The sequence below is a fragment of the Lepus europaeus genome, chromosome 2 (assembly GCF_033115175.1).
Source record: "Lepus europaeus isolate LE1 chromosome 2, mLepTim1.pri, whole genome shotgun sequence".
NCBI classification, from domain to species: domain Eukaryota; kingdom Metazoa; phylum Chordata; class Mammalia; order Lagomorpha; family Leporidae; genus Lepus; species Lepus europaeus.
In genome coordinates this window covers 146,540,828-146,553,430 of record NC_084828.1, presented here as the reverse complement: position 1 = coordinate 146,553,430, position 12,603 = coordinate 146,540,828, and the positions used below count along the sequence as shown (strand labels likewise).

At 51.6% G+C, this 12,603-nt stretch overlaps 1 protein-coding gene across 1 annotated transcript in view; it reads left to right on the top strand.

Moving 5' to 3' along the window:
• The window catches only part of EPHB1 (EPH receptor B1), a 309,194-nt gene extending 302,397 nt beyond the window's left edge, over nt 1-6,797 (top strand). Inside the window, exons 15-17 of the mRNA XM_062182316.1 lie at nt 1,458-1,651; nt 2,938-3,093; nt 6,655-6,797. Coding sequence (XP_062038300.1) covers nt 1,458-1,651; nt 2,938-3,093; nt 6,655-6,763 — 459 coding nt within the window. The 3' untranslated portion in view covers nt 6,764-6,797. The remainder of the gene's footprint in view (nt 1-1,457; nt 1,652-2,937; nt 3,094-6,654) is intronic.
• Nucleotides 6,798-12,603: the final 5,806 nt, after the last annotated feature.

Sequence of the window (12,603 nt, the reverse complement as noted above, 5' to 3'; positions counted from 1 at the left end):
AAGTGAATGTTCCCAGTCAGTGGATTTTTTTTTTAACATAATGCTAATATTGGTGTGGTTTACTTTTTACCGTTCTGAATGGAAGGAATAATGCATCTTGATTGTCTCTGATGACTTTAGCTTATATTATCTCCTGGACCATCTCATGTCCTATGCACTGTGCATAGAAATTATAGACAGAGAAGATTCCCTTTTTGACCAATTTACAAAGTGAAAAACAAGAAGAATCAGTTGAAATGACTCTGATTTTTTTTTAAGTAGAGGCAAAACACCAGAAAAATCCCTATACTCCAAATTATTCCCTTTGTACTTTAACTGTTTAATATGAAATCAATGCATGGTCATTATAGACGATAAAAACCACAACAAGCAAAAGGAAAAACATAAAGAGCATTCTTGCTTCTACCATTAACTCCGCAGTACATGAGGTCTTTTCTATGCATGTGTATAATTGTTGGGTTTTGTTTGGTTTGCATTTTTGTTTTTAGCAAAAGCAGGATTATACCATACCTGTAGTTACACAGCCTGCCCTTTTTTTCCCCCAAATCCTACAATGTGAGCATATTTCCATTTCAATAGACACAGTCTTTGAAACATCACTTTAAGTCCTGCGTTGCCTTCCAGGCCTTCCATTGTGTTGTGGGTGTCCCATAATAAGTTCATGTTTAGTACTTGGACCGTTTACAAGGATAGTTTCTCATACACAAAGCACAGAGCAAGCATAATTGATTTAAGTGAATTAGAAATTAAGAAGTACAGTATGGAGCAACACAAAAGCCCCCAAAACAGACAAAGTCCTTACAGACCCTAAAATCTTTATAAAATTATGCCCTGGAGTTTGCAAAAATTACCAGAGCCTGAGAGTAGTTCCGCAGTGCCTTGTTGTTCTGACTGTGGTTGCCGAGTACGGAGCCAATTTGTTTAACCAAATGATTTGCAAGCCATGCACAATTAGGGTGAATAATACGCAGGAGGCATGCAGGTGGGCCCAGCCTGGGTGCTGGCAGTTCCCCAGCAATGCTTGGCCCCTGTCTTCCTTTTCTCTACCCTTGGGAAAGAAAGAATGCATTGGCCACAAACGTTGGAGGTGGCCTGTACACATGGTGGGTTCGCTGCAGCCCGGCGTGTCCCCTTTGTATCACCGCTGGTATTGCAGGTGGAATTGAACCCTTGGCCCTTGTCAAGAGAGGAGAAGCTCAAGCCATTCTCCAGCTCCCTCTGCAGCACATACTTACCAGGAGTCAGCATGTAGCAGGTGCAGGAGCCACAAAGCAGGCAGCAAGATATGGTACCTCTTTCTAGCAGCAGTTTAAGGGGAAAGGCAAGCACACAGCCCCTCCCCCACCAAAAAAAAAAAAAAAAGGACCCTGAGAACTCCATCCTCAGGGGCTGTTTTGTGCATGACAGGCTGCTGGCTCATCACCCAGTTGTACGTGTTCCCTTGTGTGTCACTGTAGGTCATCAATGCTATCGAACAGGACTACCGGCTGCCCCCTCCCATGGACTGCCCCGCAGCCCTGCACCAGCTCATGCTGGACTGTTGGCAGAAGGACCGGAACAGTCGGCCCCGCTTTGCAGAGATTGTCAACACCCTAGACAAGATGATCCGGAACCCGGCAAGTCTCAAGACTCTGGCAACCATCACCGCCGTGTGAGTCCAGTGAAACAGGGTGATCTCTAGGTGTGGGTGGTCTCCTGGTCAGGGCTTGGCCAGTGGCCTTTTGTTCTGTTAGGAGCAAAAGTGGGAAGAGAGAGCTCATCCACCAGGGAAAGATGTTCCAAGACGCTTACAATTATTTCCCCCTCTCCACTCTCTCTAAAATGTTTCTGGCCTCCATCATGGGTGCCACCTTTAGACGGACGTTAAGAGACCCGCCTGGGTCTCCACCTGCCGTTGGCTTCCACTGATCTGCAGTAGTGGATCAGCCTTGTCTGATCTGTTTGGTGAGAGGCCCTATTTCTGAGTGATGCTGTTTCCAGAAGGCACCATTCTGCTTACCATACCAGTCCTCTAAGCACATATAGTGAAGGCTTGGAGATCTGGACAGCATGTGGGCATGGGACAAACAGAAGCGAAACAATTGGATCTGTGAAGGGAGAATGTACATTTAGTGAATTATCTTTTCAACCAAAATGGATTAGGTGGTTACGCGCCAAGCAGTATGCCCAGTGCTCCTGCTGTATCCCGAGTAAGACAGAATTAGCCCCTGCCCTCATGTAGTTTAGAAATAGTGGTCAAGATGATCATGCCAGGAGATGCAAAACCTGGACCTTAAAGGGGCCACTGTGGCACGGAGGTGCAGAGATACGTCAGTCTGCTGGCAGAAGAGCATCCTGATGTGAGCTGAAGGGGGAGACGCGTTAGCTGGAAGAAGAGGAATATCAGGAAAAGGGCTCCGGGCCAGGGATGCAGCAGGTGCACACACTAGCAGATGGGAAGACCAGGGCTAGCGTGTTGGCAAGGGCTTGACTGGGGCTGGGACTTGGCCAGGTGGGTGAGGGACAGACCCATCAGTCTAAAGGCCACGTGCAGAGTCTGGGCCTTGCTTCTGAAAACAATGAGCGCCACTGATTGCAGGGTTTGTATCAGGATGAAAGGGAGGGCTACCAGTGAGGATGGGAACCTTGTGGGGAACCATGCATGGATTTGAGCAGACCACCTCTCTGCATGATGAGGTTTGTAGGCTTCAGATTACAAAGGAGTCAGGGCCCTTCCCTCCTCTCCCCTCCCCTCCCCACTGAGTGCCCTGTCCTGTGTGGACTGTGCCAGGGACCAGAGTCTCAGGGAAATGGTTTCTTGGCCCTAGAAGCCAAGAGAGGATTCTATAGAGAAGGAAAGGGCTCCTCCATAATCCTCACCCCAAGGAGGACATGCCTTCCACATCCAAGGTGTGACTCTGCAGCCCTGGGGTCAGCCGCTCCCTTCTGTCTCCCCAGGCCTTCCCAGCCCCTGCTTGACCGCTCCATCCCAGACTTCACGGCCTTCACCACCGTGGACGACTGGCTCAGTGCCATCAAAATGGTCCAGTACAGGGACAGCTTCCTCACCGCCGGCTTCACTTCCCTCCAGCTGGTCACCCAGATGACGTCAGAGTAAGTAGTGGGCGGGGCCAAGGCAGAAGATGGGGAGTCCCAGCTTCAGACCCATGCCTTGGTGGGAAGGGCCTGGGAAAATGGATGAGGTGGAGGCAGTGAGGGGTAGGAGGCAGAGAGCCATGGTGGGCCCCCAATGGGAGCTCTTCAAAGTCACAGCCCTGTGTCATTCGCCTAATCATCAGGAGCTCTCGTCCGCCCCTTGTTTTCAAACTCGGCCCATCAAAGAGAGCCTGCTCCTGGGGAGCACACAGCCAGCCAATGCCTCTGCCGCAGAGCCGGGGGCGTTACCCTGGCTCAGAGCAGTCTCAGGGCTGTGGGGCCCTTGTCCTCCTGCTCAGAGAGAGCTGGGAAGGAAGCACACATCCCCCTCCACACACACACAACAAATTATTTACCAGTCTGCCGCTCCCACAGGAGACTGGAGGAACACACAGAATAAAATTATGCAAATAAGGCGAGAGCCAGGAAGGGTCTTAAAGTACCACGGTCGTCCATCACTTCCCCAAGAATGTTCTCCGTAGCACCAGTGGTGGGAAATGTTAATGGGTTCTCCTTGGAAAAAAAGGGTCCCATGGTCAAATAAATTTGGGAAATACTGCGCCCTTTATCACCCTCTTGGAGATTCACTGCTCATGTTAGCATTATAAAGGCCAGGAGAAATCCCGAAATAAAGAAACCCATTTAAAATTATTAAATACCATGAAAACGTATTTTTGAGGGGTATGGCTCTATGGAACTGTAGTTTGGGAATTATTTACCTAGCCCTCCACCTTCCATTCAGCAGATTCCGAGACGGTGCAGCACTGGGGCTCACGGGTGGCGGGCTGGGGCTCAGCTTGCTGTTCTGGCTGTCAGCTCACCATCCTGACCCCAGGGCTGCACTGGTTCCCATTTTTACAGCACACTGGAATCACCTGGGGAGGCTTTAAAATTCTGATGCTTGGTTCCCACTCCCAATCTTTTGGCTTAATTGGTTTGTGGTGAGCTCTGGTCATCAGATTTTAAAGCTCCCCAAGTGATTGCAATGTGCAGCAAGTGTGGGGACCGGTGGAATCAACTGGCAAGGGGTCACATTTTTGCCTTCTGCATCACAGAAACTCAGAGCATCCTACCTATGAAATCAGTTCCATGCCCCCCGATAAACACACACACAGCCAGAGGGCCAGCACCAGGTAGGATCTGGAGCCCTGTACCACACGTGTCCCATGCTAGGGTCCCAGCAGCCCGTCAGGCAGTTGACAAGAACTTCCTGATCACGTGTTTGCGTCAGGTATGGTGCTAGGTGCTGGGGTTCCCTCTTGGGACAGGGGTGGTGTTCCATTGCTAGCAGGTGTACCCCCAGAGAGGCAGCTTGCTGTCACTGCCAGCTTTGCAGTCAAGCTGCCTGGAGTCCTGCCTAGCACTTACGATGTCTGGCTCCACTCCTCTAGTTTTCTGCTAGTCGGACCCTGGGCAGGCAGTAGTGGTGGCTCAAGTCACTGGGCTCCTGCTACTCACATGGGAGACTTGGATTGAGTTTCTGGCTCCTGGTTTCTGCCCTGGTCCAGCCTGGCTGTCATGGGCATTTGGGGAATAAACCAGCAGATGGGAATGGGCTCACATTCTCTCTCTCTCTCTCTCTCAAATCTCTGTGTGTCTCTCAGCCTGTCCAAAAACTAAAAATAACCAAAGAAATGATGGCACCTCCACTTTCTCCAGGGAAATGATTGAATATAGCCTTGGATCCATTACTTATCAGAGTACATTCCTAAAAATCTGGGTTCCTTTCCTGGTAGTATCTAAAATGAACAGTCCCCGACATTCCCAGTGACTGTCAAACAGCAATAAAATAAAATAAAACAGGAGCTGTCACCAGTGGCAAACCATTCTCCCCACCTTGCAGAGCTGAAATGGGTGCCTTCCGATGGTCAAAGGGCCTGGGTTCAGGAATAGGAAGGAGTGTTGGTGAAGGCAGGGCTGCTCCTGCTCTCCCAATGCACCCTGCACATGTGAGTGTGAAAGCATGCATCACATGACTCCCCCCACCCCCACTTGAGTCTGCAGGAATCCACTGGAGCCATCCCCTTGGTCTGGGAATAATCTTTAGGCAAAAGAACAAGGCGACCAAAAGGAAGTCAAACTGAAAATTAAGGGATTTAGTTCAAAGTGAAACACGTCCACATACTACTGAGCAATTCAGTTTGTTTCTTGAGAGATAAAAGCTGGGAAAAAAAAAAAGAAAATGAGCAGCTCAATAAAATATAGATTGTGGGGCAATTTGTGAATCCCAAATTCCAGCGTGTGCTGAAAAGACACGGACAATAATTTGCCGATCTCAACCAGCTGCATCGCCTGGGGTGTTCGGTACCAGCTGGTAGAGGTGGAGTGGAAGGAGGGCTAAGACTCTATGGACAGGAAGCCAGCTCAGAAAGCAGGGGCCACCGGGGTCTGATAGGCAGCCTACAGAGTGAGCGGTGGTGCTGTGGCCAGAGGGTTTGCCTAAGACCTTAGAAGAGCCCAGAGTTGCCTTGCGGAGGGACTGACGGCCAGACAGGCTTGTGCTGGAACCCCAGCTCCACCAGGGCTTACTCAGCAGGTGCTCTTAAGCACATCCTTAAATTCTCTGAGCCCCACTTGTCTACAAATGTACAGACAATAACAGTGTCCCTCTCACTGGTTTGTCGTGGGAGGTAAATGGAAGAGTACATGCAAAACATTTGGCCCATTTCCTGCCCACAGGTTGCACAGCAAGAAATGCTTGCCTCTAAATTTTTCTTATCATCGACTTTGCAGTAGTTTGTCAATTCTTATGAAATGCTTCCCATAGCATTGCAGAGAGATAGGATAGGGCACACAGGATGTGCTCAAACAGTTGTTATTTATTATTAACTAAGGAATCACGAGCCCGTCTCCCCAAGGTCAGATGCAAGCTATGAACTTGTTCGTGTTAATACTCAGAGCTCAAAGATAAATCCAAGCCAAGCCCCTCGCCCAGGCTTATTCCTCAGATTCCTGCTTGGGCAGATACTTTAAAGTTATTTTGAGATCACCCTTCTTAAAAAATGCATGACATTAAAATTCAAACAGAGGCAGAAAATGGAAACTCAGGGGAAAACATCAGAAGACCAGGCAAGCCCCGCATCTTTTCAGTCTCAGTGGGGGACCGCTAATTTAGGCAGCGAGCTCCACAGAATAACTGAAGCCCCACCGGCTCCCTGCACTCCAAGTGCTAAAAGATAATCACAGAGGAACATTCGAGTCCGCTGAGGGTCACGGACACAGTGAAGGGACTTCTCCAGCATCTGTTCATGGAACACGTCTCCAGCAAGTAGGCACGGTCCAGCCAGGATGGTCTGAGCTAGGGGAGGCATTAGAGCCGTTGCATAGGGAATGCAGGACGGAAGGAGAGAATGCCCAACTGGGAGTTTGCCGAAAGCCTGGGAAAGTGTGGGGTGGTTGGACTTGAACTCTTTTGCTTGCCTCGCTGACCATCAGCCGAGCGTGCCTTGGGCGATGAGCTGGGACCCGGGAGAAGCTGCCCGGACACTAACGCGGCTTCCTCTCTTTTTCCCCTCCTAGAGACCTTCTGAGAATAGGGGTCACCCTGGCAGGCCACCAGAAGAAGATCCTGAACAGCATTCATTCGATGCGGGTCCAGATGAGTCAGTCACCGACGGCGATGGCCTGAGAACTCGCATGTTCTCTGGGAGGGGGGAGGCAAGGAAGGCAAAGGACCAGGGTCAGGGGGAAGCAGAGGCGGACCCCCGCGGAACACGCTGGAAAGCCTGGCTTCTCAGCTGACAGCAAAGCATGAACTAGACCTGCGGCTGGGGAGGCAACCTGGGTTCCTCCGCACGGAAGCACGCGTGGGCCACCGTGGGAAGCCAAGTACCTCCCAACAAAGTCTAAAAAGGTGATGTTCAGCGGAAGTGAAGACCACGCACTATGCCTCGGGGGCAGCGGCCTGAGCTGAGCCCCCACCGCCCCAGGCTGCGGCAGGAAGAAGGGAAGGAGGTGGAGGTGGAGGGAGGGGACAGACGCCCTGTTCCAATTTCTTCCCCACCAATGACATTCTTTTCTTTTCTCCTCGCGCTCTGCTCCCCGCGAGCCCCTTCCTCTCCCAGCCGCCTCACCCTTCGCCCCTGGCTCGTGTCGGGAAATGTCTCGGAACACACACACACAAACACCCAGCTCCCGAGTCTCCAGATCTCGTTCTGTCAGTTGCCAAAGGACGTTGCTGACCACTGCATGGGGATCCAACCAATTCAATTAATGTCTTCATATTGAAGAAGCGATGTACCTTCAATTGAAAACCTTGTTTTTCTTTTGTTTGCATTTTCTGCAAAAAGGAAAAAGAAACCACAAATTGGGGAAAAAATAGAAAAACCTGTTTCCGTGTGCGAGAGCACGCCTCTGTATGTCTGCGTTCCACAGTGATTGTGCTTGTGCGTAACAGATGAGAATAAGAAACAAGAACCGGGACGTCTTTGCTCTGGGATATCCAGAGGGGCCGGAACGTGCTGGGGGTTGGCCCAGTGGCCTCTCGGCTCTGTGGGAAGAGAGGTGAGGGTGGGGGGGACTACTTGAGGAGGGGAAAGCCACACGCCCAAGAGTTTACACATTCAGACAGGAAACAGGTGAGCGGCTTGAATTGGGTGCAGTGCGGGCCATTCTGGAATGATGCTGACTGAATGATTCCTGTGGGTGCCACCTGAACAAATCGGAAGGGAAGTGTTTCTGGAGAATGTTCTTCCACATCCGGGGAGTCTGCCATCAAGAGGGGGCGGGGGAGAGTCCGTCTTGCCTTACCTGTGGACTGGCGTAAGCCGCGTGGCGTTCGAGGAAGGTTCCAGATGTGTCTGTGTTTCTCTTTGCATTCCTTATTGTACCTCATTGTTCGATTCACTTTTGTAAATTCCACCTAACATTGAAATGTTTTTAATTTTTCCTTTGACCTTAAGCTCCTTGCTAATTTTATCTGTCTAATTAAAGTGAGCAGAAGCATGTCTGGGTTTACATAGAATGGCGTCAGAGTGTGTGTCGCTGGGTCCCCGGTGGGTTGTCCCCCACGGGGAGAATCCTCAGCCACTTTCCTCCTCCCTTCCCCTAACGTGGGAGGGAGGAGCCGGTCCCTGAACCCACGGCTGCCAAGAAGAAAAGTATATTAGACTCCCTGGCATGGAGAAGGAAAAGCTGAATGCATTGGCGATGTGAGAAGTCACGCGATGGCCAATGACACACTAAGCCCTGATTTTAGTGTGATTCACACCCAACCTGATTGTGGAAAAGCCATTAAAGCTTGCCTGGACTGTGGCTGGGAGCGTGCAGTTGGAGGCTGGGGGAGGGGAAGTGAGACAGCCGGGAGCTGAGGTTCCCAAGGAGCCCACTGAATACATACTTAGGCAGCATCAGCCTTTGCCCTGGCTCTGGGTAACTCTGACCTGGGGTGGTTCTTACCATCTGAAGTCACCAGCCAAGATTCCTACAGCAGGAAGACCTCTCAAAGAGGCTGGGACCCCTAGGGGTGCAGCTCCAACCCAGGAGAGTGTGCCTTAAAGCTCCTCCGGGGGCTTGGCCCTGGGAGAAGATGGACAAAAGCCCAGCAGGTTCATGTGTGGGTGCAGAGGGCCCCAGGCCAGGCAGGCGGGTAGACACCAAAACTTGCATGTATTAATCGCTTACCAATTCCATGCGCAATTTACTAATTACTCCAAAGACTGCAGTCCACGAAGTATCTTACAAGCCTAGGCAATTTGCTTCATCCACTCTCAATTTTCCACAGGAATGAGTCTTAATTTGTCACCAGGTTCCTCAGGCAGGCAGCATCCTGTAACCCTGCACCCTCACTGTGCCACCACAAGGCTGACCCACTTTCTGGCTTGTGGAATACGCAGGGTCAAGACCAAAGTCACACCAAGCCCTTTGGTTTGGTGGAAAGGAGAGTGAGAAAAAGTATATCAGAAGACAGTGTGAGGGGTCAGCAGAGCCATGGCCAGGGACCCCAAGGCACAGACCTCAGGGGAGGCCACCCCCATCCCTGCCACCCAGGTGCCCTGTACATGGGACCCCAAGCTGCCCAAGCCCATGCTGCGGATGAACTGCAGAGCAGGGGTGCGTGAAAGGGAGTGAGGGGCGGCGCTAGTGACTGAGACCTCACACACAACCCCAGCCTCTGCGGGCCCCCCGCTTCCTCATGTGAGTAACAGGAAAGTAATAGGTACCTCTGGTAAAGAGTACCTGGCGTTCCTGGCTGGGTTCTCCGGACCTGGCATTTTTCTGAGTGCTTTCTGTGCATGCACTCCCTCTCACCATCACCTTGTGACCGGGTAGCGGGTTCTTCAGGTGCTTCGTTATCCCCAGTTTTTAGGAAACCAATAGACAAATTCCCTTCCCAGGTCACTTGATGGAGGCACTAGGATTTCCATGATTGGTGATATGACTCCCTGCTGTGATCCACCACCCCGAGGTGTCTCCCAGGCCCACACTGGTGCTCTGGCATCCCTCAAGGAATTGCTCCAACACAGGTCATGGGCTCCCTCTCTTGGTTCTGGTCAGGAAGCTGAGGGAGGCCTTGCACTTCTCCTGAGTCCAAGGGGTGCACCTGCTGCAGGTCCAGAGCCGCAGCTTGAGTAGCTCTGCACTGCACTATCCTGCCTTCTTGAGAACAGGTGGTAATGGACCCACAGCCCCTGGCCAGGGAAGGGACAGCCACTGAGGGTTCGCTCTCCACATAGGAGATCCAGATTGGGTTCCCAGCTCCCAGCTTCTGCCCCAGCCCTGCTGCAGCCAGCGCTAGTTGTTGGGAGCAGTAGATGGGAGATCTCTGTCTCTCTCTCTCTGTCCTGTTTTTGTTTTTGCTTTGTTTTTGTTTTTTTACCTCTCTGCCTATCAAATAAGTAAATTAGATTTTAAAACCCCCACACTTTTCACAGTGGTCAGTGGCCTGTGACCCTGAGAGCCAGGCCAAGGAGAAGGAATCTGTCCCACAGAGCCCAGAGCATGGCTCACAGCATGCGGACCACCAAGGTCAAGTGGGTGAGGACCACGCAGAGGCAGGCAGGAGATGTAATGGTAATAGAAGCAGCTGTGGAGAAGCCATGGAGGTTAGGCTCCACCTCCCTGCACCCTCTCCCCAGCCATGTGACACTCAAAGAAGGGAATGACAGACAGGGGGCAGGGAACCCACACATCTACAGAGCTGTGTTTATTGCATCACTCAGAGATCCCTGAAGTCCAGATATCAAACAGGCTCATGTACCACTAAGGGTCTGTGCTTGCTGCCGCCTTCCACCTCCACACGGTGTGCAGACCCTGGTCCCTGGGCGCTCACTGAGGTCTCCTGGGATCATTGCAGTCTCCTGAGGAGTCAAAGTGTCCTTGAGAAGAGAGACCAGTGACAAAGGAGGCCTAGGATGCCAGCAGTACAGGGGCCAGAGTGAGACAAAGCAGGAATGAGAGAATCTACAGCGAATCTCTTAAAGATGCCAGGGTGTGAGGGCTGTATTGTACAGTTCTGGGAAGGCCTGTGTGAGTGCGCTTGGGGATTCCACCATCATTTAAAAATCGTAACTGCTCCAGCACCAACTGGCTGAGGGCTTGATTAGTCCCTAGCAAGGGAAGTGAGGGGGAAGGCACAGCTATGACTAGGGTAACAGCAGCCAACGGTCACCACCCAGCAACCTCGAAGACACCCAGTGCCCAGAGGCCTGAAGCTTCGGTCAGGGTGAGCGCTACAGAGCTTCAAGCTTGCAGTTCATAGAGAAGTTACACGGTCATTCTCAGAAGTCGCCCGAGGTTCTACGTCATTCAAGACGTCAGGGGGACTGAGGGTCGGGCCGGTGGCACAGGGGAATCCCTAAGGTTGTCCACGGGGAAGGTCATGTGAGTTGACTGAGGTCAAATGGTGACCTTGCTCACTACCAGGATGTCTCGTGAGACCAGCAGCTTCCAAATGAGAGCAGGTGCACATAGGTCTAAAAAAAAGGTCTCAAGCCCTGGCTGAGACTGAGCCCCTGGTGGGATGGGCTGCTGTATCCTATAGATGCCACTTCCGGGTGCTTGTGAGGGACACACCTGTTGGGCAGAGGTAAGTGAGAGACAGAAGAGTCCTCTCCCTGCCCCTGCCTTAAGCTTGGGCTGGTCTTGGTATCACATCCCCTGGATGCTTTCCCACATTGTGAGAAATCATGTCTTGGCTCAGTATCCCAATCGTGTCCCAGCAATTCCCTGAGTAGAGACACAGGACACATAGGGCACAGCATTCTCACCTCTGGCCCCAGCACTCACACACCACTGCCTGACCCAGGAAAGGTTCTCAGTAAGTGTTTGGAGACTGAAATAATAACTGAGAAAGTTTAGCTTGTCATTGTGTCACCTGCAGAAGTGCATGACCTTAAGCAGCATGCTTTAAAATAAATTAATCCCTGGGTATTTAGTTGGGATCTTTCTCAATTACTCTTAACTGCTATCAATCGTGGTCTATTCTAATTTTAGTTTTGTGAAGTTGAAAACACTCCTTTTCAACCCTGTCTGAATCGTTCATGCGTTGTCATCCTCTTCCCCAGAGCAGCAGCCTCGGGGTGAAGCAGCTTCCCACTGAGCATCAGTCACTGTGCACAGGCCCCGAGAGGCAGAAATTAATTTGATGCCATTCCTGGTACCGCAGAGACAAAGCTGAAGGGCAGTGGAGAGCAGGGGCAGAGCACGGCCCAGGCTTCTGAGAGCAGACTTGGGGCTGTGGCTGCCGGGTGCTGTCTGTCTGTTCAGGGACAGCTCTTAGTGGTTTCTACAGCTCCCTCTCTACTAAGACATTCTTCCAAGAGTCCTATGGCCTCTCTGCAGCCAGTGCTACCATGGGAATTCCTGTAGCCTCCCACTCAGTGGAAGGATACAGAAGTCAAAAGAAAAAAGAAAAAAATGATGGGCAAATAAGCTCCTTGTGAGCTACAGAGATACTCAGCCCGTGCTACTCGGTTTTTAAAGGAGACAACCTCTCTTTGCTCCAGGAAGATGTTGGTTTCCTCCGCTGGGCTTGTTTTATTTTCTTATTTTTTATTTTTTTGACAGGCAGAGTGGACAGTGAGAGAGAGAGACAGAGAGAAAGGTCTTCCTTTGCTGTTGGTTCACCCTCCAATGGCTGCTGCGGCTGGCGCGCTGCGGCCAGCGCACCGCGCTGATCTGAAGGCAGGAGCCAGGCGCTTCTCCTGGTCTCCCATGGGGTGCAGGGCCCAAGGACTTAGGCCATCCTCCACTGTACTCCCTGGCCACAGCAGAGAGCTGGACTGGAAGAGGGGCAACCGGGATAGAATCCTGTGCCCCGACCAGGACTAGAACCCGGTGTGCCGGCACCGCAAGGCGGAGGATTAGCCTGTTGAGCCACGGCGCCGGCCATGGGCTTGTTTTAAATCCATATCTGCATAAACATGGGCAGCTACTGCAGCTCTGGAGATGGTTTTCTGAGACAGAACAAGATGCCATCCTTAGAGCAGAGCTCAGCATTGCAAATCACCCAGCAGGGAAGCAAGCGTG